The following is a 27860-nucleotide window of genomic DNA, read 5'->3' as shown; positions in this document are numbered from 1 at the left end:
GGAATTGCTGGTCAGCTCTAAGAAGGGGAAGGGGAGAAGGGAAGGAGAGAAAATGAATCATGTAACCATGGAAAATATTATAAATAAATACTTTTTTTAAGTTTTGATAACTATATTTCCATATAATTGATTTTCTCTGTAATTTAATGTACTATATTTCATGTCTTGAAAAAAATTATGCTGAGAAGGGATTTGTCCATAAGTTTCACCAGGTGGTAAAAGGAGTCTTTGACATTAAAAAAATGTTTAAAAGCCTTTGGTTTAGGAGAAAGATAATAAATTTCATCATTGATATGTTAAGTTTAAAGTACCTACAGGATATCCAGGAGGAGTTGACCAGTACTAGATAAGTATGCAGGATTGGAGTTCAGGAGATACATTAGGGTCTGGACCTTTCAATCTAGGAGTTATCTTCATAGATACAATTTTTATATCCATAAGAATTGCTGAAATCACCAACAGAAACTATAGAAAGAGAAAAGAGGAGAGGGCCAGAACAGAGTCCTCTCAGATACTCAGGTGTGAAGATAAGTACAAATGAATTATCCCCCCACCCCCCAAAAAAGGAAACAAAGAATAAAGAGTCAGATAGAGAGAAAAGAATTATAGCAGAGTAGTGTTAGTGAACTATTTGGATATGATACAGAATCTTAGTCATTTCTGATACAGCTTGGGGAAGTTAGGAAATAAAATTTTTTTCCTGTATGCTGGCCATTCACTCTGGGCAGTTTGTAAAAATGGGATATTTGGTCAGAAATTTGTACTTGGGACATAACATGGTTTAACATTATGACTTGTAGTAAATTGGATTATATCTCAATAATTAACTGGGATCACCGTTGGAAAAATGCAGGGACATGAAGACAAGAAAAATAAGCAGTGCCCTTCACCAATGTGGACTATCACATACCAACAATTTCTGAAAGTAATGGAATTTTGGCAATGGTTTCTCAAGAAGTAACTTTCTTGGGGATGAGAAACAACTTATAAAAAATTAGCAACAGTACCAGATAATATTTAATATACTTTGAAATTAGTACCACATATGATCTAGTAGAGTTTTATGAAGTCCTTTTTCATCCCCAAGTGGAATTGTATGCACATGATCTCCTATTGCTCTCCAATGAACTTATTAATTTCATCTACCTGTTTTTATGATTTATTGTTACCTTTTCTCAATTTTTACATCATTCCTACTACTCTCTCCTAAACATTTCTCTATTTTGAACCTTTCTTTGCTTAATACTATCTATATAGAAGAAATAGAAAAGGAGATAAGATAGTAGAAATGAGACAAACTAGGAAAATTTCATTTATTACCAATGTAATTAGTGAGCAATTAGTTTGACTTCTATGCCACTACCAACAGCAGAACTTTCAACTGTGAAGAATAATATACAGATTAAACACTATTTCTTAAAAATTTATTTTCTACCTCACTGATTGTTTAATTCATGTTAACCAAAGACACCACAAGAGACCAACTATATGCTAAGTCTGATTATATATTATATATATTATATGTAACTTTTTTCAGAAATACCATTTTCCTAATAACACAAAATGCACTCTGTATCTCCTTTATAAAGATTATATTGTCATTAATATTACATGTGATGAATGGTTTTTCTCCAGTATTAATAATAAATTTGAATGAACCAATTCGCAATTTATTGCCCTAACTTCTTATGACCAACTATACCCACTTTATAAATAGTCGGGAAGAGTTAGAGCAGAAAAAATCCAAAGTACAAACTATTCCTATAGAACACAGAAAAAGCAAAATGACTTTTTTTTAATGATTAAACTCAAGATACTACCTTTTTGAGAATCAACTGAGTTAATCTTCAGTACATATGATGCACTAACATGCTTATAAAGTGCAACCAGAAAAATTGAAAACAAAGCAATACCTAGAGATATGACCTATCCTAATTTTGAAAACTGCTTTTAGGCAAATATGTTACCTATTTAAAAACACATCTATTTCAGGAAATCACTGATTCCAAATATAAATTACTTGAAGATAACATATTTTTTAAAACTTTACAAAAAATGTACAAGATGACTGTCCTAAGCTTTGAACTTTCTTTTCTTAAAAGAAGGCAAAACCGTTTTATTTATTAATTTTTTTTATATTTCTTCAGGACACTTCTAAAATTGGGTGTTTTAGGAAAAACTTTGAAAATGTAAGAAATGTTTTTGAATATATAAAAACATTACCTCTCCTTTATATTCCACTGCTTTCAGGCCTGCATAAACTGGTACAAAACTGCTAGCCAAAAGAACCTAGATTTAAAAAAAAAAAAAGCATTGTGAATAAAGACAATTATTATTTTCCTATCCTATAAAGTTTATATTAATCAATGAGTGTGTTGCTTTTATTTGAAAAGGGCTATGTAGAAAAATGCTATATTTTGAAAAATGTATGTAGTTAAAATAAGTGTGATGCTTTTTGAAAACTTAAAAATACTCGAGGTATATACAAATCAATTCTCTTTAAATCAACCAAATCTGTTTAAGTAAAATTTGTGCAAAAATAATATTTTTAAATCATGAAGGCATACAGATGGAAAACAAATTATCTACTGCATTTACCATGTACAGTACATTCGTTTTAAAACATACAATTAACTTTTGCAAAAGGAAAAAAAATACCAAATTTGATTTCTACAATAGTCTGAGACACTCTAATCTATGATATCAGGATGTTGCTAGGGGAACAGTTTCTTGTAACTTGGTCAGATTACATTAGAAAGTGGATGCTAGATATATAAAATGAATCTTGACTTTCATCTAGATAGTTGAAAAGAATTTTAGTTTGGGAGGTAAAATGTAGATAAGGAATTTTTCTAGCAAATTTATATGTTTAACATACTGTGTATTTTCAAAAGCATAGCATCCTCATTGTTTTAGTTCTTAGGACATCCTATTAGAATTTATTTAATACAAAATATAATAAACAAACTCTGAATCTAAGTAATATTTATAACATCATTTCTATGGAGGAGTATATTCCAAATTCCTACTTGTAAACTACCAATTTGGCACCTATTTGCTACCTTGTATTCTTATTTATCATTTTATGTACATATCTTCTTCGAAACTATATTATTATTGGATTTTTTGACCCAGAAACTTGATTTCTTTTTTTTTAAACCCTTACTTTCTGTCAAAGTAAGGACTCTAAAACAGATGGGCAAGGGTCTGGCAAATGCAGTAAAACCTATGACTTCACTAATATATGGAACCCTAGTTGAGGAAACTCCTTCCACTCATGCAAATCAGGAACTGCTTTGTAATTCATTGTCTTAGAGCAATATTCAAGAGTTAAGTAACTTACTAAGAGTTATATTTTCAGTATGCGTTTGAATTTGAATTCAGTTTTTCCTGATTATGTTTCTGCCTATACAGTATAGAATATTAATCATATAACTAGATTATATTAATAGTTCCCATTTATATATGTTGCTGTTTTATAAAAGCACTTTCCTCCAACATAATCCTGTATGATTACACTTTTTTTATTTCAATACCTTGCACACAGTTAGTGTTCAATGAATATCTGATAAAAATAGAGCAAGTATCCCTGTGCCTACTCTCCAAAAATAGAAGCAAGACTCCTTTGACTTCCACTGATAGCTCCCTCCTAGTGGTACTATAAAGGGCTGCCAATTTATGAATAGGGACAGAGAAAGATTCCTGTAGAGGTTCCTTTACAAGGGAATTAGAAAGTCAGAGGGAGTCAAGAGCTTCAATGGTGAAGGCTACTCTCATGGCAATGGGGATATCTGCTCTATTTGAGCCTAAGTGCTTCAGAAGGTTAGAGCTCCACCACTTGTAAGTCCCTTCACTATTTTTTTTTAAATGACCAGGAGTATGGAGGACAGCCAATCATATGGGCTGGTATTTATAAAGAAGATGTTTATAAGATGAAGGCTGTCAGAATAGATTTTTTATATATAATTTTGGATAATTAGATTCTAATCTATATTACATGTTCACTGTGATAATGAAAACACTTTAATTTGAAGCAACATTTCTAGGATGACAGCATTAACATTTTTTGCGGTACTGCAAGAGTAGTGCCAGATGTTATAGCAATCTTATGTGAGATGAGTAAATCTTACATAAAATGAAGCAAATGCATTAAAGTCCATACGGTTTTGCATCCAAAAGTATCAACATTAATTTTAAAGTATATGTATGACATTACATTAGTTGTACTTATTTTAAAAATAAACAAAGCATTTATTAGAAGGTATGTAAAAATTATAAAACAATTCAGCGGTAGTCAGGTAGAACCAATCTGAACTACACCTATACTAGTTAAGGCAACAACTATAATTATTAATTAATTGCATTTCCCTTAACTGTTATAAATTGGCTACTCCTTTAAAAAAATACTGACATCAAGCATACTTTTGTGTCCAATTAAAGAGAATGAGAATCCCTGATCCCCTGATTCTTTTTTACTAAGACCTCATTTATCACAATTAATCAGTATTTAGCCACAATAAGTGACTAATCTGGGAGTGTTTAATCAGTCATTAACAGAATTATTGTAAGATTAATAGAAATCAGAAATTATATTTTATAAGGGAAAAGTCTAATCTATGCAGTAAATCTAGCTACTTCCTCCTTTTTTTATAAGCTAGCAACTGCAATAGGGTGTGACTCATCAAGTAATTAAAAAGCTTAAAAAAAACATATAAGGCATGTTCCGATGATGAGTGGTCTTGGAAATGTACTGACCCCTTGACAAAGGGGCATTGCTAGTATATTATACTGAAGATTGTCTTAATTAGCCAAGACTCAATAAGAAGCCGAGACACCTCTTCAAACTAGCACCCAATCATTGGTAGAGAAATATAAATCCCACTCATTGTCACTAAGCAGAAGGCTTGATCATATTTGGCACAGAGATATCCTGAGCAGAAAGACGTCTAATAGAGATCTCTTGTTTTCCACCCTGGTGGTTGACTTTTGGGTTGTGATCTTGAATGATGTAATTTTAGGATATTAAGAAAGGGAAAAAAAATTCTCATTCAATTATATTTGATTATGAGGAAAATCTAATGACCCAGCTTTGCTGAGAGACACTGGTCTCTCTCAATAATTCTGTTACTGGCCTGGAGCTTTCCTTCTTTGTTTTATTTCAGATTGGCTGAAAAATATTTGTCACACAGTTAACAGGTAATTGCTGTATTATACTTTAGCAGTGGTTGACGAAATGTGTGGGTAGAAGAGATTAGATTAAAATTATATCACTTAGACATTTAAAAACTAAAGATCCTACACAAATGTTTTATCTCAGTATACTAATAAGAAAGTTATACTTTGAAAGAAAGAAAACCTTCATTCCTAAAAGCCTGAATTACATTTTTCCATGTCATATTTTATCGTGAAGTTCATGAGTTAATGCTTGAAAACTGCTTTGAAGCATTCAGATGAAAAATGCTATCCAATTACTTTTTTGCTATATTAAGACTAAGATTCACATAAGTGATATGAAAAGTACAATGAACTGAAAAATACTTGTCACTTCTCAAATCAAACAAAGTATTTGTTTTGTCACAGCTTACTATCTTTTCATATGTACTAATGATCTGCTCATCAAAGTAAGTTTAAAAGGAAAATTAGCTTTAAAAGAGAATCAGGAACTAAGCTGCTTTTCTCAACTATAATCAGCATACCAAAATAAAACTGCATCTAAGAGGAATTTTTGTAAATGAAAAATAATAGCTTTAGGAAATTATAAGGCCATAATGAATTGAATCTAGCCACATATTTTAAAGTGCCTAAAATATTCATCTGCCCCAAAGAAACTTGTCTCCCTAATTAGAAATGAAAGTTTCCTAATGGCAGAAAAGGGATAGTTGTTTTTAGTATCCTAAATTTAGAGACAGAAGGAACGTTAAGAGGACATCTAATCTGAACTCCACCTTTTATATATAAAAGCAAACAAACTGATACTCAAAAAGGAAAACTTTGACAGAAGAACAAAGGTACTCAGTAAGGCAACCACAGTATGAATTCATGGTATACCAGGACTATTATATTGAACATATTAACTCAATAAATTTTATTTTGCAAATAGATATTCATCAGAGACATAATGTTATACTACATGACAAAACTCAAGTCTCTCTAAAATTTAAAACTACTGCTCTCTTAATAAATTAAACAAATGAGTGTTACTCTCTATTCTCTTAATTTTTGAGTTAATAAAGAGAAAATATATTTTTAAAACTTTGGCTTTAGGGTTCATTTACTCTTTTTTTAAAACCCCTTCCTTCTGTCTGTGTATTGACTCCAAGGCAGAAGAGTGGTAAGGGTAGGCAATGGGGGTCAAGTGACTTGCCCAGGGTCACACAGCTGGGAAGTGTCTGAGGCCAGATTTGAACCTAAGACCTTCCATCTCTAGGCCTAGTTCTCAATCCACTGAGCTACCCAGCTGCCCCCAAGGGTTCATTCACTTTTTTTTTTTTAAACCCTTGTACTTCGGTGTATTGTCTCATAGGTGGAAGATTGGTAAGGGTGCGCAATGGGGGTCAAGTGACTTGCCCAGGGTCACACAGCTGGGAAGTGGCTGAGGCCGGGTTTTGAACCTAGGACCTCCTGTCTCTAGGCCTGACTCTCACTCCACTGAGCTACCCAGCTGCCCCCAGGTTCATTCACTTTTTAAGTTTACTGTGGAGCTTAATGAGACTAGCTGCTTATCTCAAATTTGCTGGTGCAGCTGCAACTCAATGATAGTTTGTTTCAATTCAATCTTCAATTCTTCCCAAGATAATGATCAATACTATACCAAGACTTATTTCACTTTCAAAAGGCTAAATATTAGAAGATCTTGCTTTAACAGCAGTATGGGCAATGGAATTCAGTAGATCACTTAAATGGCCTCACATGCTGTTATTAGATATAGATTAACTCTTTTTACAGTAACAAAGTCTGAAAATACCAGCTTGCAAGAACAAACCAAAAGATTTTAGGTGAGATTTATTAGCTAGCTCTTTTCATTCATGTTTGTAGATACAAAAAGTGGTCACCCATATCTATATGCATAAAATTTATTTGAACTACACACTTGAAAAGTAGACAGGACCATGCATAAATGGAGGAAACCGCTACCTCTCACTCAATTTACTATTTAACAGAAAAATGCTAAAGAATCAATCAGCATCAAACTACACATACATGTTTTCCCTGGCTAGTAGAACATCTTTAGGTGTTCTGAAATGTCTGTGGAAGGAGGAGGATGGAGGTGGAAGGCACTGGAATATGGGGCAGGGGCTGAAGGGCCCCCTGGGGCACATCCTGGGGCTCTGCCCAGACTGGCTGGTTGGGAGGTGGAGCCAGATATGGCTCAAGAGCCATATGTTGCCAGCCCCTGTTCTATAGGAAGGGATCTGTCAGGTAAATAAGATGAAATGTTGGTAGCAAAGAAGAGATGAAGCCAAAGTACTGCTGGAATATTTGAAGTGGCAGGGGAATACTTTCAGCTGGAGAGATTAAGGGAAGCTAAACGTGGAAGAGGTTGTCCCTGAACTAAATTGTGAAGGAAGGTAAGGATCATAAAGGTAGTCCTACTTGACAAAGGAACAAGTACAAGAAAGTTTTATGTTTGTAAGGACAGAATTTGTGCAAGGGGGATGGAACGAAAGGAGCGAGAAGAAGGCAGTTGGTGACAGTTGCTGACAGACCAGAGAGAATTCTGGGAAAGGCTCCAGAAAAAGGAGGAGGAGGAAAAGGGTTCCAGTGGAGGACGTCCCAGCTTGGATCCAGTCCTGAGGGCTTCCTGAGGATCTTCCTTTGGACACTGAAACCTTGATTCCCTAGTCAAAGATCCCATTGCATCTCACCCAGCAAGACTTCAATAATCAGGTCAGCTAAGTGTTTGGACTCCATTTTGGGAGCAATCTCTTAGTCTCCTTTCCCTATTACCCAACCTTGCTGAGATCCCCTTTCAGTCAAAATTTACAATTATAGAAAAGGATAGAAATAGAAATAGAAGAAGGAGAAGGGTCAGGGGAAGAAGCTTGGGAGTGGGAACCCCAAAGGTTCTCACTCAAGCGATGGACCCCATAGAAATAGAGAAGAGGGCACCCCAAAATCCCTCTGCCCTTCACCCCTTTCCCCATTCCTTGAATTGTGATTAATAAAAGCAATTCATTAGTCAGATAGCACTCCAGAATGCCTGAGAGACAGCAAGATAAAGGGAACCACCACAGCTTGGTCTAGCTGCCTCCATCTTGGAGCCAGACCACCCGCTGTGAAGTTGACTGACCTTGGGGGAGATTTGTGTGAACCCTGCCCTCATTCAGAATCAGATTGGGGTACCCCATACCTCATCTTATAGGGAAGCCTTGCCCCCAACTCCTGTGGGGTGGAACAACCAACCAGGTCACCCAGTTTCAGGGTGACACCCCCTCAAAGTCTCCAAGTGTATATTCGGTGGGAGGGGAGAGCTACAAGAAAGTCTCACTTCATAGACTTTCTCTCTCCTTATATAACATTGGCTTACTGGCTCTCATTTATTATTACAGTTTTGGCAGAGGCTCTCTTAATTGTTAACAGTTTATACATCTAGAGTTGCTTGAATTCTTCTGATTCATAACATTAAACTATGTGAAGTTTTTTTGTTTTTTTGTTTTTGTTTTTTTTTAAACCCTTACCTTTCATCTTGGAATCAATACTGTATATTGGTTCCAAGGCCGAAGAGCACTAAGGGCTAGGCAATAGGGGTTAAGTGACTTGCCCAAGGCCACACAGCTGGTTAGTATCTGAGGCCAGATTTGAACCTAGGATCTCCAGTCTCTAGGCCTGGCTCTCAATCCACTGAGCTACCCAGATGCCCTCTATGTGAAGTTTTAATAGTCTTTCCAGGTCTATAGTAGGGCCAGACTTCCCCTGTTTGCCATAATAGGGATTAGTTTTCCTTCAAAGGCAGTACTCTGAAAATGGATTGGTCCCTGTCTCAATTGACACTGTCTCCTGGAAATTTAAGAGCAAAAAGTCCCCCACACAATACAATCAGGGTCCTTTGAACCTGGTGTAGATTTCTGAAGACCCTAAGAGTCTCCATGTCCTTCAGTAAATTCCATTCTGAAGACAAGATTTGTTTCCATATGAAAAAGGAGTCCCTGTGTAGAAAAACTAAATGCCACTAGATCCTTGTTGCAGATCTTTGTTGTGGAGTGGTGGATAACTCTAAAAAATAACAGTAGGGGTTGTAAATGTTAAACTTCATTTCTAAAAACAAATTAATTTTTTGAGGCTTTTCTATAGATCTTGTAATCCAAAAAGAAGTTTCCTGTTTATACTCAGAATGTTCCCTCATGATCAAGTATAATTATGTATCTGTTATATATTCACAGACTCATAGAATTTTAGAGCTACCTGGTAGGTGGCTCAGTGTATCGAAAACCAAGCCTAGTGATAGGTACTGGATTTAAATTTGGCCTCAAATCTTTCCTAGCTGTGTGACTATGTAAGTCACTTAACTCTCATTGCCTAGCTCTTACCACTCTTCTGCCTTGGAATCAATACATAATACTGATTTGAAGATGGAAGGTAAGGATTTTTTTAAAAATGTGAATGAATCTTCATTATCTGAATAATCTAATGCCATCTAATGCATGAAAATAGTATCAAAATAACCAAAAATCATTTCTATTTCGCTTTAGAATGCATTCAAGGATTTTTAAAAATTTACCTTATCTAGTTATATTTTGCATAAAGCTAATGTTAAATCTAAATACCAAATTATTATTTGTCAGAATTTCCTAAGAACATATTGATGGTCAACAGCCCAGAAGCATGTTGGGATTTAAAGCTGAATACAATTAACTCCCAGCATAAAGAGAAGTTCCTCAGCTTTCATGGGGCTGAGTAGAAGAATTTGCAAGAATTCAAAATAGTTTAAAAAAAAAATTGCTCAGAGAACTCAAAGGGAAAGAGATTAGCTGAGAGGAGTCTTCCAATGTGCTCTAGCACAGGACCACTTTTCTTATCCCCAAAGGTTTCTCCTTTGTATTGAGTAGTAGTATTTATTTAATTGATATATCTGATTCAAAACTATGTCATCTCTTAAACCTAATATTACAAGACTGCTTGCTTCCAAAATCAAGATGTGGTTAACTTTAATGAATCTCAGAGTTATGAAATTGTAGGGGGAAGGATATTATAAAGTTGGGTGCCTTCTGGTGTTTTTCATCTAATCCTGGCAAGGGTCTAACCTATTTTGCTTAACCTCTAAAGTCTAAAAAAAATGAACTTGGACAAAGAGTAGTTCCGCAAAAACCATATGCCTTTTACCTCACATTTTTAAGCAGTCCTGTAATTCAGGGTGTTTAGTAAAAAACAAAGTGAATGCTGGGAAAGGATGGGGGGAAGGGACGAGGAATACTTAAAATTATTATTATTTTTTTTATTTTAAACCCTTAACTTCTGTGTATTGACTTATAGGTGGAAGAGTGGTAAGGGTAGGCAATGGGGGTCAAGTGACTTGCCCAGGGTCACACAGCTGGGAAGTGTCTGAGGCTGGATTTGAACCTAGGACCTCCCGTCTCTAGGCCTGGCTCTCAATCCACTGCGCTACCCAGCTGCCCCAGAATATTTAAAATTAAAGAGAATGCCAAAATACAGAAGGGTTTGTGTAGACTCCATGCAAGTAAAGAAGAATGAACTGAACCTAAATCATAAATGATTAAATGGTAAAAAATATCATGAGAATGAAATCACAAATGAAAGGATATAAATTTTCACTTTAGAATCTCACAAATATTTATTAAGCACCAGTCTATGGGAAAGGCTGAATAAAAGATAGATCCAACAAAAACCTTACTTTCAGATATTAATCTAATAGGAATTAGGGAGAAAATGAAAAAGATATGTGCAAAGTAATTATGATAGGAGAGAGTATGAAAAGTTCAAGGAGATATCATGTTAAACTGAAGGAGTCGAAGTAGGCTTCATAGAAAGACAATATTTGAAATAGATCTCAAAGTAAAGATTTCAAAAAGGAGATGTCACAGAAAAAGAACCATATTTTAGGCAGAGAGGATAAAAAAAAAAAAGATGATAAAAGATGAGACACAAGAAGGAAAGCAGAGAGTAGTCCAGTTTGGCAGAAATAGAATAGGTGAACTGAAATGTTCAAAAGTGTATATTAGAACCAGACTATATAGAGCCTTGGATGCAAAGATCAAACATTTATATTTGATTCAATAGGTGTTGAGGAGCCACTGATTGTTTTTAGTATTGAGGTGGCACACTCAGAGCAACACTTTAGGAACATCACTTGGGCAATGTTGTGAAGAATTAGAGAGGAAATAAACTGGTGGCAAGAAGTTTAGTTAGCAAATTGTCATATAGAGCAGTGATGGTGAACTTTTTAGAGATGGAGTACTGAGCCCTGCCACCACCCCAACCCCCAGTCTGAGTGTCGTGCCTGCTCCCCCAAGACGGAGTGCTGCATCTGGATGCCCCCACCTTGCCCCCTGGCCCATCCCCCGACCCTAGACAGAGGAGGGAGTAACGCTCCCATTGGGCTGCTAGACAAAAGGGTGGGTAATGAGAAGAGTGTGTGGAGAGGGGGAAGAGAGTGGCTGGAATGGTCCCATTCAGCTATATGCCACCTATGAGCTATGCTCCTCTCCAACCCCATCCACTGGAATCACCTTCACCACAGACTCAACAGACTACTGTCTGTCCCACCTCCTGATGCAGTACGTGAGCCTCCATCTACCTTCTTTTACCCCAGATAGGGGAAGGAGGAAGCACTCCTGTTGGCTGACAGGCAGAGGGGTGGGGGAAATGAGTAATGTCCTCAGGATTGTATGGAGAGAATAGCTCCACCCCCATGTCTCTGGCTTTCTAATAATGAACTCTGGGGGGTGACTGCAGGTGTGCCCAGGGAGAGGGCTCTGCATTGCTTTTCTGGCACTCATGCCATAGGTTCACCATCACTGAAACAGAGGAAACAGCTCCATCTGATAGTTTGGGTGAAAAGAGATGAGGGCCCAAATTAAGGTATGTGAAAGAGTGTAAAGGAAGAGATAGAAGTAAGACGTAATGCTAAGTAGAACTTGATAATTACAGACAATTCTTACTTAATGTTAAGTGGCCCATTTTGCAGAGCTCTACATAAAGCAATTTTTAGATATTGCAAAATTGCCCCTACTTACTCACTTCGCTTAGCCTACATAAAAAAAGCACATAGAAAATACCTTTACACAAGTAATCAAATATACTAAAATGGAAACATATTACTCTATCATGATAATAAACAGAACTATGAAATAAAAGGTAAAGCTGATGATAAAGTATACACAATGGAGTAAAGATGAGATAAGGGAGCAGGACGTCATTCCTTCCCCAACCACTGTGTGTATGTAGCCTTTATCATTGGTGGTTGGTAACAAAACTTTTTTTTTTTTTTAATGAAGCTATTAAAGGATATTTGGACAGTGGCTCCTTTCTTTTCTATGTAAATTTAATGATAACAAGTAATATTATCCTCAGCTAGTCTGAACTTTTAAAAATCTTGTTTGGATCCATCTTTTCAGTACAAGAAAACATTTCATTCAAATTAAGAAATCCTCCTGACAAATGTTTTGCTATGAATCATCTTGGTTCAATGTCAGATTCTAAAGTTTCCCTTTCTTCTCCTAAAATCTTTGCAGTTAGAAGCTCAATAAGTCCTTTTATATAAAGTTGAATTTGTGGAATGCAAATCTATGTAAAGCTAGATCTTTCTGTAACTGGATGTAGGGGTAAAAGGAAAGGTAAGGAAGTATCAAAAATGACTGATTCCAAGAATATAAAACTAAAACATGGTATTGTTGATAAAACTAGAAAAAGGAAAAAGAGAGACAAGTTTCAAGGGTGAGTTGACTTTTAAACATTTTGAGACTAAGCTTCCAGCAGAATATCCACAAGGTGATATCTATCATAATACTAGAAATATGGGATCAAGTATATGAAAAATTAAGAGTTCTAAGTTCAAAGAACATTGTCTTTGCACATTCTTTTTAGACTTTAAAGAAAGAAATAAAAACCTCAACTCTGTAGCCATCTTCAGAGTTTAGTTTTATAATAAAAACTCCTTGGATAATTAGAATTTTACACCTAAAGATAAACCTATAATCATCTATCTTATTTTGCTTAGTAAAATTTCAAAAGATTATAAGGTTCTAAAACTCTAGCATTTCAATACTGGCGTTGTACACCATTTTATTTTACTTTTTGTGGTGTAGATGCTTCCAACTTCAATCTCAAGTAAACACTTTTTTTGGTTATTGCTGCTTATGTTATCAGTTTTGTCAATAAAGGGATGCTTATTATTAAGAGAAAAAAATAAATTTGGGATTCTCCTATATAGGGATAACTGAAGCTACAGGAATGAATGAACTCTCAATGGGAGGGCAGAAGAATAGAGAATAAAGAATAGAGAAAAAAGAACAGAATCTTGGGAAGCATTGCTAATTAAGGGAAAGAAGGAAGATGAGGAAGATATAAAGACAGATGGTCAGAGAAGTAGGTGAAATGGAGAATGGGAGTGGTAAACAGTGGTAAATGTAGAAAAATCAAGGAGGAAAAGGTTAGAAAAAGGTAAGTGAACTTAATAATAAAGGTTTCATTTGTGACTGGAGCAAAATAGGGTAGGTAGAAGCCAAATTTAAAGGGATTAAGGAAGGATTATTGAGGAAGTAGAGGCTATAAACAAAGACTACACTTTATATGGCTGTGAAAAGAGGAGGGAGGGGAAAGGGAGAGAACAGGAGAAGGGGAGAGAGAGAGAGAAAGAGAGAGAGAGAAAATGGTTTCAAAAGGCAACTGAGTCAAGGGAAAATTTTTGGCTTAGGGAAATCTCACCATGTTATCAAATTAGAAAGGGGAAAAATTAAAGACCACATGGGGAAGCATGAGATTATGGGGATATGAGAAGAAGGGACTGAGATTATAGTGGAGGGATATGTTTTCCTAAGAAGGAGGTCAATCTCTTCCTCTGAGATTTCAAGGCAGGAAGTAATGGTAAAGGTCATTGAGAAATTTAGAGTAATAAAATTAAGCATATTCATATCAAATGGCTCAATTGCAGCAAAGTAGAAAGAGAAGTTATCTACTAGGTGTAAAGGTAGGTTTATGAATTTAGGTGCCTTTTGGGAGAAGACAGGATTTTAAACAGCTGTTGTAAAGAATCTGAATTACAGAAATTCAGAACATAAAGAAATATCAGTGGCTACATAGACCAACTGATGCCTCAAAAAGAACCCCCTCTACAACTACCTGAAAAGTGGTTCCCCAGTGTATATCTAAGAATCACCAATAAACCAGTTGCCTGCCAAGACAGCACATTCCACTTCTAGCCATCCCAAATTGTTAGTTAAGTTGTTTTTTTCTTATAACTCTAAATTTATCTTTTTTGTTACTTCTACTTGCCCCCTAGTGCCAAGAATAAACAACTGTTATCTCTACGTCCTCTAGCAGTTTCAGAATGTCTAGAATGGAGAGAGTCAATAGATTAGAAAAAATGACTACTGTACAGTAGTGAAAGTCCAAATAAATGAATCTGCAGTGAGTCAAATGAGAATGATTTTATGACATCCTAAAGCAGCACATAACCCTTAAGGAAGAAAGAAGTGAAGTAAATGAGAGGTCCTACTTGGAGTAAAAAAGTTGGTCAGGAATGGCATTAAGGATAGTTTGGAAGAACAGGGAAGGATGATAAAGGAGGATAAGTGAAACAGGGAATTGAAGGGCTAAGAGCTATGATCAGGGACAAAAATTTCAGAGTTCAGGATCTGGTAGGTAAATCAGTTTTGAGTGATGGTAAGGTCAAAGATATGATTGCTCTAGTTGGTGATTAAAGCAAAATGGAGTTTACAGAATTTGAGGAGTTCAGTGAACTGTAAGTCTCTCAAGATGCTGGATGTCAGGATAGCAAACAGTATGATACAGTAACTAGATTCAAACCATACACTGCCCACCCAGATTTTAGTCCCAACTTCTGCCATTTCCTATGGGTAACCATGGGCAGACAGATCCCTTTGTTTCCATTTAATCTAAGTTTTTTCTCATCTGTAAATCAAGAGTGCTATAATTTATACCTCTGAGGTCCCTTGGGCTCTAAATCTTTTTTGGGGACTTTACTATTAATTCCAGTGGTCAGGTCATATACTAGGATGGCACAAATTATAAGAAGGAAAGACTGCTTACTAATGATGAGAGTCAGAGCAAGGACACAGCAGGGTGAGTAGGGAGAACTCTAACTCTACCTTCAAATCCTGTGGAGTACACAGCATGGGAGAGTTGTGGAGTTCTCAGTAGAAAGCCAAATGTCAGTTAACATGACCCTGTAGGACGTGGTCTAGAAGAGCAAGTGATTCGGAACAAAGGGGAATGAAGATTCCAAAAAGCAAAAGAAAAGAGGAAATTGAGGGAGTTAATAGTTTAACAATTGGTGGGGTAAGCATGCAGGCAGTAGGATGGACTTGACTAGACATCAGGAATATTAAGAAAATGACATGTAACAAAGATAACATAGTACAAGAATAGTGTTGGATTTGGAGTCAGAGTAATCTTTGAATCGAATTCTGCCTTTAACACCCAGCATATTTCAATTCCAGTTTCATTATCAGTAAAAAGGATATTATACTCATTGTACTTTTATTGCAGGGTTCTTGTACAGATAAAGTAAAATGATTCATGTAAACAAAGCTTCTGAAACATTAGAACACTATATAAATATCAGTTATGGTAATTGTGATGATGATATAACCAAAATAAATGACCAATAATGATAAAACACATAGGTAAATACCATTCCCTTGAAACATTAATATAGTAGAAAAGAACTCTGGATTTGTAATCAAGAGACCAGGATTTTGTCCCAATTTTGTATTTAATAAGCTGTATATGTGGGGGTCAATCACAATAGTTCAGAAAATCCTTAAAGATCTTAAGAGTTCAGGGGCAGCTGGGTAGCTCGGTGGATTGAGACCCAGGCATAGAGACGGGAGGTCCTAGGTTCAAATCTGGCCTCAGACACTTCCCAGCTGTGTAACCCTGGGCAAGTCACGACCCCCATCGCCTACCCTTACCACTCTTCTGCCTTGGAGCCAATAAATAGTATTGACTCCAAGATGGAAGGTAAGGGTTTTTAAAAAAAAAAAGATTTTAAGAGTTCAACAGCATTTTAGAGATGAAGAAAACAGGCTAGTTGGATGAGATGATTCCTAAGGCTCCTTTCAGTTCTATGATTTAGCTTTAATTGATGGTTAATATCAAACCAATAGCACAGTTAGTTTCCACAGTTATAAAGACAGACATATATATACATTTATATGTCTATTGCTCATTAATTTGTTGACAAACTGTATTGGATTCTGTATTCAAAAGCTCTAATACTCTGGGCCTGGAGTGAATTTAAACTTACCTTCATATAATCAAGGAAACAATTTAGTAGAGAAATTAATAGTATAAATAAGATTACAAATGTTTGTTTTGTTACAGATAACTTCTGGGAAAAGATGCAGAACAGCTTGAGTGACAGATCTTTGGTTTTAGAACTTGGAATTTACCCAGATGGCATGAGCCAAGGGCAAAGTTGGGACCACCTCTATAAAAGCCCAGGGGCTCAGCCGCTCTTGGTCTCAGTCTTAAGAAGGGAATTCCTGGAGGGAGAGGATGGTGAAGGGTGGGTAGGCCTATAGACCTGCAGATCCAGCATCCATACCTTATTGTCACAAGAAGTTGATTCACCTATTACTAAAGAGAGCTGAGAGATAACAACACAGCTTTAAGAAGATCATCATTACCCCTTCCTTTTCTTTGGTCTAGACCACTGCCGGGTCTGACCAGGGTCTATGAGGGGGAGAAGAATCTCCAGCCAAATACCAACCTGATGCTCATTAATTAACCTGACCTCGATAATCAAACAGTTATAGGAAAAAAGTCATCTAACTGATTGAAGATTTACAGCACGGATTTTCTTAGTGTGTACTGATTTGTTCCAGCCATTCTTCTCGATTTCATCTTTCTAATGGCATTTCTATTTCTTTGACTAGCATACTGGGAAGGAGGACCCAAATATGATGGTTCCCCTGTTGCAGTTGATGAAAATAGATTGACAAATACACAGTATAATTTTTTTAGAATTTTACATTCTATTTGCTATTCTGCTCTGTTTCATGCACTGATGTATTTGGGATGATGTAGTTCATTTGGGTTTTATACTAAGTTTTCTGTATAATATTCTGCTGCTTTAAAAGGCAATACTACTCTCTCTCATTTTATTTTGTAGTACTTACAAATGAATTTGTATTTTAAACCTGTGTTGCCCTTGGCTACCATCTCCTGCCACTTGGGAAAATTAAGTGTCTCCTGCCTATCACATATTTGGGCTTTTTTGGACTCACTATAATGTTTATTTTATATTGGTTAAACTTTTGAAAGAAATGGTAATAATCAATATCTTTATCTTTTTAAATTTACCATTTTTTAGCACTAGTAGGTTATTTATATAGATCATGTTGAAGTTACCATAGTTGTTACTATTACTTCTTACTCTTTATTTTGATGTTAATTTTGGTCTTTGTTCCCACTTGTAGATAATCTGTCCACATTTTATTCTGATATGACTCTCATAAGAACAACAAGCTATTTACTTCTGTTAGAATTGTGTTCAAATTCACATTTTGTGGTGATATAAGGTATTAAACCATGTTTAGCATCATCCAATTCTCTTTTCTGTGCATATATGTAGGTATACATACATATATACCTAAACATATATATAGCATTCATTATATATAAGTAATATAAATATTTACATAAAAATAAATATAAAAGACTATAGTACTCGTGCCATATAGGTGATTTTTCTCAGTTATCTAAAAACATTTGTCTTTCTAAAATTTTTTCCTAACCTCTACATACTTTCATATGTTAAGGTTACCTAATTTGGAGAACCTTGTCAAGTTCTGCATAGATTTTCTCTACTTCTTCATCCTCCACAACAGATGTTAGTATATAAGTTACAATTAACTTCACATTTGTCATTTTACAACCATGAATTGATATTTTTATTTTTGGGTACAGGATGAAACCAATTCTGCCAACTTCCTTTTTTGACTATAAAGAAAGCCTATGAGCCAAAATTCTATTTGGTCATAATTTCCTTCTCTATTCTGCTGAACTGTTTTTTCAGATGATGGCTGTGAGGGCTTGCTGTGCCTATTGGTCTATTAATTAACAAATGGTTAGCAGTTATGGCTGGTGGTGATGATGAAGGTGGGCTAGGTCCTTTCTCCACAATGACCTTGCCCCTGCTTGATTTTACCTATAACTCTTGCTTCTGGCTTCATTGGTTTGCCACTGTGGTTATTTTGACTCATGAAGTAATTTAAGGCTTGTCACTGGTGAATGCAATAGATATGCCTCCTAACAGACAAGCAGTCATTGCTGCCTGACTTTTTATTCTACTTCCTACACTAGAAAGTGCATCGGATATGGAGCCAAAGAGCTAGGTTTAAATTATCACTGTGTTATCAACACACCTGCTGCCTGATCCTTCTCAACTGTCATAGCCTCTTTAACCCACAGTATGACTGAGGAAATAGAAGAGTCACAAACTAAATGTAATATTTTATTTTTCTTTGTTTCATGGGCTGCCATGGCCAAAGAATTCATTACCAACCAACTAGTTCATGGTACTAAAATGCATTTGAAAAATAATTCTATAATTTGAACTTTCCACCAAATTAGCCTGGCTCCCTCTTCACTTAACCCAAATAAATGAATTTTTGTCATAGAATGCACAGCTACTTGCTATTATTGCAAAAAACAAAACAAAACAAAACAAAAACCACAGGTTATCCAAGACACTAAAACAGTGATTCCCAAAGTGAGCACTACCGCCCCCTGGTGAGTGTTGCAGCGATCCAGGGAGGCGGTGATGGCCACAGGTGCATTTATCTTTCCTATTAATTGCTATTAAAATTTTTAAAAATTTAATTTCCAGGGGGCTAAATAATATTTTTTCTGGAAAGGGGGCGGTAGGCCAAAAAAGTTTGGGAACCACTGCACTAAAAGAAAGAGTTGGCTGTTTTTCATTTACTATCATCGTCTCCCTTAACCCATTATCTTAGGAAGGACATAGTTAATTGTAAATTGGCTAGTCAGATTATTTCCCATGAATATTTAATTCTCAAACTACTAATTTTCAAACTTATTCATAGAACCAGTGAACAGTTTCATAGAATAAATATGAAACTTAAAATGATGAGAAAATAAAATTATATAGGTTTGGGGAACTATTTCTTAAAGTGGAAGTTTATAAAGTATAAGCAATTAATTTTTATTTTTCATTTAACAGTTTCATTTAAATTTTTTTTTAAATGTGTCTGGACAAAAGAAAAAAAACACTATCCTGACTCATTTTTAACAAGGTAATATGCAACTTTCTTACCTTAATGAGATCTTTCCTGGAGGGGAAATGTGAAACTAAGTTATTTTCTCTGGTTCTTGCATTAGTGATAGATACATAAAGTCGAGTATTTGCTATCTCATGGGCGTTAAGAGGAAGAATGGTCTCCATGCCTCCTCTAAAGAAGAGAAAACGATAAGCATTATTCACCTTTAATTATTGAACACCTTGTAAATATTTTAAAAGAGAGAATGCTGAGTATGGCATAGTTTGTACAGAAAGTATTCAATACTTTGTCTTTATATACTTTGGGTTTTACATGAGACACTATATATAGGAAATGTAAATACATACCTTAGTCGTGCCATAAAATCATAACCTGGTGTTATGGCACCAAAGTACTGGTTTCTAATTTCTTCAGCAAAATTGTATGTAAATTCATTACATTCCTGAAAAATAAGATATTCACTAGAATTAAACAAAGTCTTAACCACAAATCATTTTGGGGAAAGTGTTTGTCAACCAAGTATTAAATATATCAAGGACTTAATTTGCCCTGCAATTAAAAGATAACTGGTGTCAGCTGCTTCTGGCTCAATTATACATGTATAAAATGTGAATTCATTAATTTTTCACAGCAATGAAAATATTTGGGTGTGTATATATCAGTTTGAATCTGATCTGACAAGGAATTATGGAAGCATAATATAGTTAATGAGATGAATACCAATTTTATAAGTGGAACATTTTTAGGAAATAAATATTTCATGGCTAACTGGTTAAAGACATTTTTTGTACATATGTAAAAGAAGGTAGTTTTAAATATGACACAAGAAGACAAAAATCATGAGATCTAATCTCATAAATTTAGACCTGGAAGGTACCATAGAAGTCATCTATAGAGTCTAATCGTTTCATTTTACAGAGTAGGAAACTCTAGGGAGGTAAAGTAACATATCCAAGTAACATAGGCAGAAAATAATAGAGGTGGGATTTTAATGCAATTCAATAAGCATTTACTAAGCATCTACTATGTATAGACCAGGCACTAGGCTAGGTTGTAGAGATGCATAATAAAAAACAAAATAGCCCATGCTTTCAGAGATTTTACATACATAACTCATTGTTATTTTCTTTTTTGATTTTTTCTTTCTTCCTATTTGAAATTTGATTTTTTTTTAAACTCAAGTATATGGAATCAGTATTGATATTTTGATATTGAGGGATCAGTTTACAATACCTATTAATTCTGATAACATTATATACCCAAAAGTTTTAGACTACTGAAGTTTGCCATTGGTTGTTAAATATTATGAGACTTAACTGATATTTGTGTCCAATTTCAGAAGAAGGGACTGTTAATGAGCCACTGATCGGTGCAAAGGAGCACAAGGTTAAGAAGACCAACAATCTCTGTGGGGTTGGTGAGGATTTATGCCAAGGCAGAGGACCTGTTTCAGAGGATTCAGGGAAGCAGCTGTTTAGCAAGTCTTGATGTTGGACTTCCCTGTTTCCTGCCTTTATATGAGACTAAAATATATCTCTGTTTGGCTTTAATTTTGGCTTGCTATCCCTGTGATTGGAGCAGGAATCAAAAAGGGAATCATATTTCCCTTTTTCCTCAGACTTTTGTTCCTTCCTTCCTTCTGTAATATGGAAATTTTCTGTAGTCCTGACGGATGCTGGATAACTGCAAATATTGTTGCACCTGTCCTGCATGCTTATAGGATATGCTATCTTAATTGGACCTTGACGGTGAATCAAGGACCTGTTATAATTTTAATTTATACTCATATTTAGGTACATATATGATTTTAATTTTTTTAGTTTGTTTGTCTCTCCTCTTGTTTTGGGGAGAATTGATTCATATACCTTATAGCTTAGCCATGCATCCTGTATCAATTCTATTGTGGGTATATACTCTCATGGGTGGGGTGAGGGGATTGTGTAATTATCAAAAGTCCAAAGTCTAAGATCTTTTCAAGTAATTTTAGGAAAAGATAATTACCAATATCCTGGACCAAGAAAGTATATCTTCTGTAGAAGATGATGTAAGGATGCTTGTAGAAATCAAATACCACATTGGGAGATTCAGAGTGAATTTTTGTATATAATGAATTGAATTGAGGAGGGGTTGAGCCTGGCATTTAGCCTGATTGTAGACATTTATTCCAGCCCCTTTAGCAGCTTTTTGGCAATGTGCCTACCAATCATTTTTTCTATTTTTTTTAATTCCCAAAAGTGTTGTCACTCCCTCTATGAAATGTACAATATCTTTTCTGTTCTTATACCCCTTACTAAGAAAATCATAAATGTATAGACTCCATATATGGAATGATTCATTGAGGAGACTGACATGTTAATCACCTTGAAGAAAAAAAGAGTGGGGAGACTTAACATGCTGATCTCCCAAAGAATCAGAAGGGAGGATTATGTGAAGTAAAATACTTCCATCCCTCAGCACCCCAAGGGTGGGTATTACAGAGTAATGTCATATCTAATGGCCTGGTATCCTCTGGCATCCCCTGTGGTTCCCTGGCATCAACATGAGTGTCAGAGAGCAATGTGGCTACAGTGGGAGGAGCTAGTGGGATTTTAAAATGTGAGCACAAGAAGGAAAGTGGTCTCTTTACTTCTCTTCTTGAACAGATTGACTTCCTGGGCTGGTGCTTGGCACTACGCTAGGCTGAAATCTGAGACCTGATCTTACCTTAAGTTAGAAAGGCTGAGGTCTCTCTCTACCTCTATCAAACTCTCTCTCTTCACTAATAAATGCTTATAACTCTGGTGCTGAGCCTCCAGACCAATTTTAATTTGTTACAATTAATATATAATATACAAATATATGTATTGCATAATATATATAATATTTTATTACGTATTATTACATATATTAGAGTGAGAAAGAGAGATATCAATTAAGAGAAAAGATCCTTTAACTAGAAAATTAAATACAAAATAAAGACTAAATAATTTGGGGGGCATAAAACTAACTTCTTACAGGAGGAAGCATTTTAATTACACCTTGAAGGAATTGAGGTCAACTTAAGGAGAAAGGTCATTCTAGGTACAAGGGATTTCCTATGAAAAGGCATGAAAGTGGAACAGGGAATGTTGTATACAAGAAACTCCAAAGAGATCACGTTGCTCCTACATAATTATTCTATGCTTTACCAAAAGTAAAAGCTATTAGATAATTCAGAAACCAGTATTTAACTAATTGCAAAAAGGGAAAAAAATCAGTAAAATACTTGCTCTACTGAATTTTGAATGTCCTCTTTATTTGATGAAATTAACTAGTCACAGGATACTACAAAAACAAAAGGTAAAATGTTTTGTTTTTATTATTTATTATTGTGTTTTAATAATATAGCATATTATCAAATTTTAAATTTTCTATGGCAAAGCAGGGATGAAAAGAGGGAACTATTTCCATATTCACAAAATAAAATGAATATGTTAGAGTTGTTGTTATAAAGTCAGTTGTAGGGCAGTTAGAAGAAAATAATTCATTTGACTACAACAATTAGGATAGATAAAAGGTTCATAGATCTAGAGTGAAAAGGAATGTTAAGGGCCATCTGATCTGACTTGCTAAAAGTCATACAGCTAATAAGTATTTGAGCCAGAATTTAACACAGGTCCTCTGTTTTTTCATCACTTGCTCTTTCTAGTCAGTGTAGGAGGTACAACGAAGATGTTGCTTCCTTCCTCTGTCAGGAAGCTTAGATAAGATGTTATAAAACCTTCAGCAATGGCAAGACCAGATTCACTAAATGAATCAAAATAGCTCCAATGGCAAACCAAAGAAAACAGATTTCAGATTTATAGTTAGAGTCAGGTAGAAGAGTGGTCACCATAGAGAAAGGGCTCTCTTCCATATCACCACCAGCAACAACTACTGGTCAATTCTTATCAATAGATAGATAGGCACAAGAGTCCTGGGAATAGCAATATCCTTCAGACCCCAACTTTTGATTACAGTCAGCCCTCACAATCATCATCTGGGTAATCAGGTCTTGTGGAGAATAAGCCAGCAATTCTTACCAATGGGCAACCAACTGCTATTCCAGCCTAGCTGACCCAGCAAGACCCTCTTGGAGGCAGCATGGATCAGGCAAGGCAAACTACCGCCACCACATTGACACTGATTCTAAACACAAGAACCTTTGGAATAGCAATCCCTGCCTGGAGCCATCATCTTGGGAAGCAAGCACTGTGGAGATGCAACCTGATAATCATTCTTGCAGATGCTACAGCCAATTACAAAAGACCTACAAAAGAAAGTTATTGTCACCAAAGTCCTTGCCACTATCATATGTTTAAATATCAGAAAATGATATGACTTTATCAGGGAATATTACATTAAAGAAAACTACTTGTCTACTTGGACACAGGGATTCTGAGACTTCTTTAAAAAATTGAAATTACAGGTTCTCTTTCCTCCTCTCTTCTCTCCATGCAAAAAATAAAAAGTATAGCATGTACCTAATACTCTAGTAGTTGCAGTGAAGAATGCAAAAGATGACAGTAGGTAGACTGCCCTCAAGGGTCTTTACATATTTACTGTGACATAAAAGTAAAATCCTAAATAGTTCATTTGGGATATGTTGCTAGCTGGAAAGGATCTCAAGGATCAACTAATCCATTTTCCAAATTTTACTGATGAGGGTCCAGAGGCCCAGATAGTTTAATTCATTTTTCCAAAGTCTTATAGGTAACAGAGCAAGAATTCAAATATATGTACTTTATGTTACAAATCTAGCACTCTTTCCACTGTATCATGCTGCTAATAGTCTAAAAGTAGCATCTCCAATGAACTTAATTCCTTCTACAATATGACAAAAACAAAATGGAAGGGAAAATTACTGGTACTTGAGAACTTCTGTTTCTGTTATGTTACTTACATAACTCTTTTGCTCTGCTATTGTGGTTTCCAGTTTTATCTTTCACAACTATTTAGTTCTGCATTGATCATTATTATGGGTAATGGAGGAAATGTTTTGGGGCAAAGGATATAATAGCTTTAAAATGCTAGCCTTCAATGTTTTCTGCTAAGTTCCTTTAAGTAAGGGATTGAATTCTGTAAATGATATTTATATAAAGCATGCAAAATAATTTACATACATTATCTAATCTGAAATTTATAGCTTACCCAAGTATACAGGGCACAGTGTTCAAGAGCACATGCTTAATAATTTTTTAAAAAATCTTTGACTTGAATGGAAAACTGCATTCTTACTCACTTATTGTTTATTTTTAAACATAGTGTTCTCTTTTTACATTTTTAGAATATTAGTTATGAGCAATACACTAATATTTGTCTAAATAGTAGTGAAAATAACCCTAAAAAGAAAACAGCTAACAAATACATTTTTCTTTACATGGGCTAGGGAGAAAAAGGATCAAAGAAAAATAGTAATAAAGAGTTAGGGAATTAGCTCTATAAATAAGAAAACAACTGAATTGAAAATATTTAGGCTGCATCAAAAACAAGATTATTTGACTCTTTGTGACTGTATCCAAAATTAGGAATTTTGTCCTTATATTTGAAAGAGGAAAATTGTGTCTGAAAACAAAAGGCAGAGGTTGGTCAAATTTATTAAACTTTTAAAAACATCTATGTATGTATATGTATGCTTACAAAAGAAATTCCGGTTAAGAAAAAAGGAGACTGGGATCCAAGAAAAAATAGTTAAAATAGAATAAAATATTTCCTTCCCCTCATCTTCTTCCTAATGTAATCATATTTTTAAAAATAGCACATAAAAGGGGATTCCAATTAATTCCAAATAATTCAATTTTAGGTTTTTAATATTTTGTTTATTTCCCTAGCAAGCCTATTTTTCAAATCTAACATTTTGGTAAAGCTAAAATGAAATCTTGATATTTTATCTTAATTTCTCCACAAGGCACATATTTTTAGTTACCATTTAATTACCTCTATTTTTTCTGGTGCAGTTAACAGAATGGTTGCAACCAAAGATCCTCCAGAAGCTCCAGCAAAGGCCTTCACAACTTTTAGCAATTTTTTGCCATGTTTGTAAAATGCCGATGCTGCCCCCAAGTGGTATATTCCCAGGAATCCACAAGAAGCAAAGGACAGGTTGATATGCTTCATTCTTGCTGCAAAAGAGATACTAAAGTCAAAAAAAAAATTACCCAAGGTATTGCAAATAAGTATCCTTTATGTTGTTTTTAAATAGTTTCATGTTTATATAGATTTGAAATCAGAAATATTTTCAACAAAGCATTGTTTGAAATATAATCCTGTTATCAAATATAAAGGCTTCCATCCATTCTAGTTCAATTACTGAATAATCCTGAACAATATATTAAAAAAAAATAAAAGATATTTACATAATTCATTGTTTCGTAGATTATCACCACCTATTTCCTCCCTTCTCTCTTTTTTAAAAACACTTTTATCACCTCAGACACAATATTCAGTCTTTTCCTGACTTTTAAAAGAACTAGAAGTCTTTTTAACACTTTTACTAAAAATTGAGTAATGTAATATTCAAGTGATTATTTCTAGTTACAACTGAGACCTATATTCCTTTTACCCATAGAACATTGAACCTAAATATTACCTTTAGTTTTTTCCTAACTCATTACTAGAATTCAAATTAAAATACAGCCACAATTACCCAATTAAGGAGTAAACTTTATATAAACTATTTAAAAATAAAAACATAGATCATACACCACCAAAAAAATCTAAATCTACTTTTTCCCTATCTTTTATCAACATTTCACTATAAAAATATTCCCTCAAAACATGTGGGCTGAGATATTCATTTGACAAATCATTGAAGATTAAATGAATCTGTCTACTACATCTAGAAATTCTAGTGCTTTGAGAAAGTATACTTTGAACAGGGCACTTTAAAAACCTTTGCAACCTTCGTGTACATGACTTTTGCCCTTGATAAATAGTCTCTCTCTCCTGGTTTGGCCTTCTAAGGGAACTGAATAGGTCTCATTAATGGGGTGGGGAAGAGTACAATAGAACCAATGTTGACTCCTAGGGCTACATTTCCTGTGAGACCCAACAGAGGCTCACATTCATTGCCCTTGAGAGGAAAAAGGGATTCACCAAAGGGCTTCCACAGAAACAAATTCTAAAAATTCGCATTATTTTCATCATAATGGATCTCACTCCATTGCACAGTACCCTAACATCAATTTCTAATTCTTTTGAAAGGTGTTATTTATTACAGACGGGTGGAGTTTTTATCCCCAATAAAACTGCTTTTTTAACATTTATTAATAGCCACCCCTTTGGTGGGCATTATATTCAGCTGAGCCAATCTTTAGTTCTAGTGAAGATCTTCCCCACACCAGGCACTTCAGGAAAAGGGAGGGAGTGAATAAAGAAGGGAAGACAGCTAAAGGTCAAGTTCAGTCCTTAAACGCTCCTCCAAGTGTAGCCTCCCCACCCCTAAGGAAGGGGGTGCACTCCACCCCCAAGTCCTAGCCCTGGGGGTAGGGTTGGATGAAGTGGGCAGGAAGGGAATAAGGCTGAAGGCACTGCGCAGGCTTAGTTCTAGCCTCCCGAACACTGTCCCAGGGGGTCCCCACCGCAGAGCCTCTGGGAATGGGGGCGGATCTAAACCAGCGGCAGCTAATTCCACCTCCCTCACCCTCTTCTTTCTCCCTCTTCTCTATCATACCGATTCTGGTATGGGGCACATCCATGTTGAATTATATCCCCCCGGAAACAGATAAATTGGATCCGACCGGGGGCACTCAACTCCCGCATCAACTCCCGCACTCTTATCCGCGCGGGTAACAGGAACTTGCTCTTCTCAGAACCAGGATTAGGGCAGGGGGTGGGGCAAAACAAGGTAGAAGAAAGTGGGCAGAGGAGAAAGAAAAGACCAGAAGCTCCCGGAAGGACTAACAGCTCCAGTTATTCCCAAGAACAACGTGGAACCCCGCCCCCTAGCATGGCCGCTGGTGACGCCATCACGCTAATGTGGGCGTTGCCCGAGCTCCAGGCCTAAATATAAACATTTTATTTTCAAATGATAAAACCTGCTGTAGCGAAAGTGAAATTAACCCCGGGAGGGGAAGAATTGATAGGGAGATAAGGAGGTGAAGAGAAAGATAAGATTAGCGCAAGCCTAAGTGTCGCCCTCCTAGATCTAGGAACCCTAACAAGTTGCTGCGCACGCGCAAGATGTTTCTTCAAGTGATACAGGTTTCAGGCCCTTGAAAATATCTTTTTTTTTTTTTAAATTATCGTGAATGTTTGGTTGCTAAGACTTTTATTTCATCTCACGCTGCATATACTCTCTGTTATACCCCAACCGCGTTGGCCAGTATATCCATAAAACAAACCCGCTTGCTTGTACGTATGCTTTAGTGTGTGTATCAGGCACAGGGGATTCCAGGAAGGATTCGGGACCTTTAAAAAGGT

General features: G+C 35.6%; 1 protein-coding gene across 1 annotated transcript in view; it reads right to left on the bottom strand.

Moving 5' to 3' along the window:
- Positions 1-27187, bottom strand: part of PNPLA4 (patatin like phospholipase domain containing 4) — a 61226-nt gene extending 34039 nt beyond the window's left edge. The window contains exons 1-5 of the mRNA XM_044670387.1: positions 27112-27187; positions 25377-25561; positions 19790-19884; positions 19478-19613; positions 2224-2289 (exon numbers count right to left, since the gene is read on the bottom strand). Coding sequence (XP_044526322.1) covers positions 2224-2289; positions 19478-19613; positions 19790-19884; positions 25377-25561; positions 27112-27136 — 507 coding nt within the window. The 5' untranslated portion in view covers positions 27137-27187. The remainder of the gene's footprint in view (positions 1-2223; positions 2290-19477; positions 19614-19789; positions 19885-25376; positions 25562-27111) is intronic.
- Positions 27188-27860: the final 673 nt, after the last annotated feature.

Source organism: Gracilinanus agilis, chromosome 3, assembly GCF_016433145.1.
Source record: "Gracilinanus agilis isolate LMUSP501 chromosome 3, AgileGrace, whole genome shotgun sequence".
Classification (NCBI taxonomy): Eukaryota; Metazoa; Chordata; class Mammalia; order Didelphimorphia; family Didelphidae; genus Gracilinanus; species Gracilinanus agilis.
The sequence above is the reverse complement of the archived record's forward strand: the minus strand, read 5'-3'. Positions and strand labels throughout refer to the sequence as shown.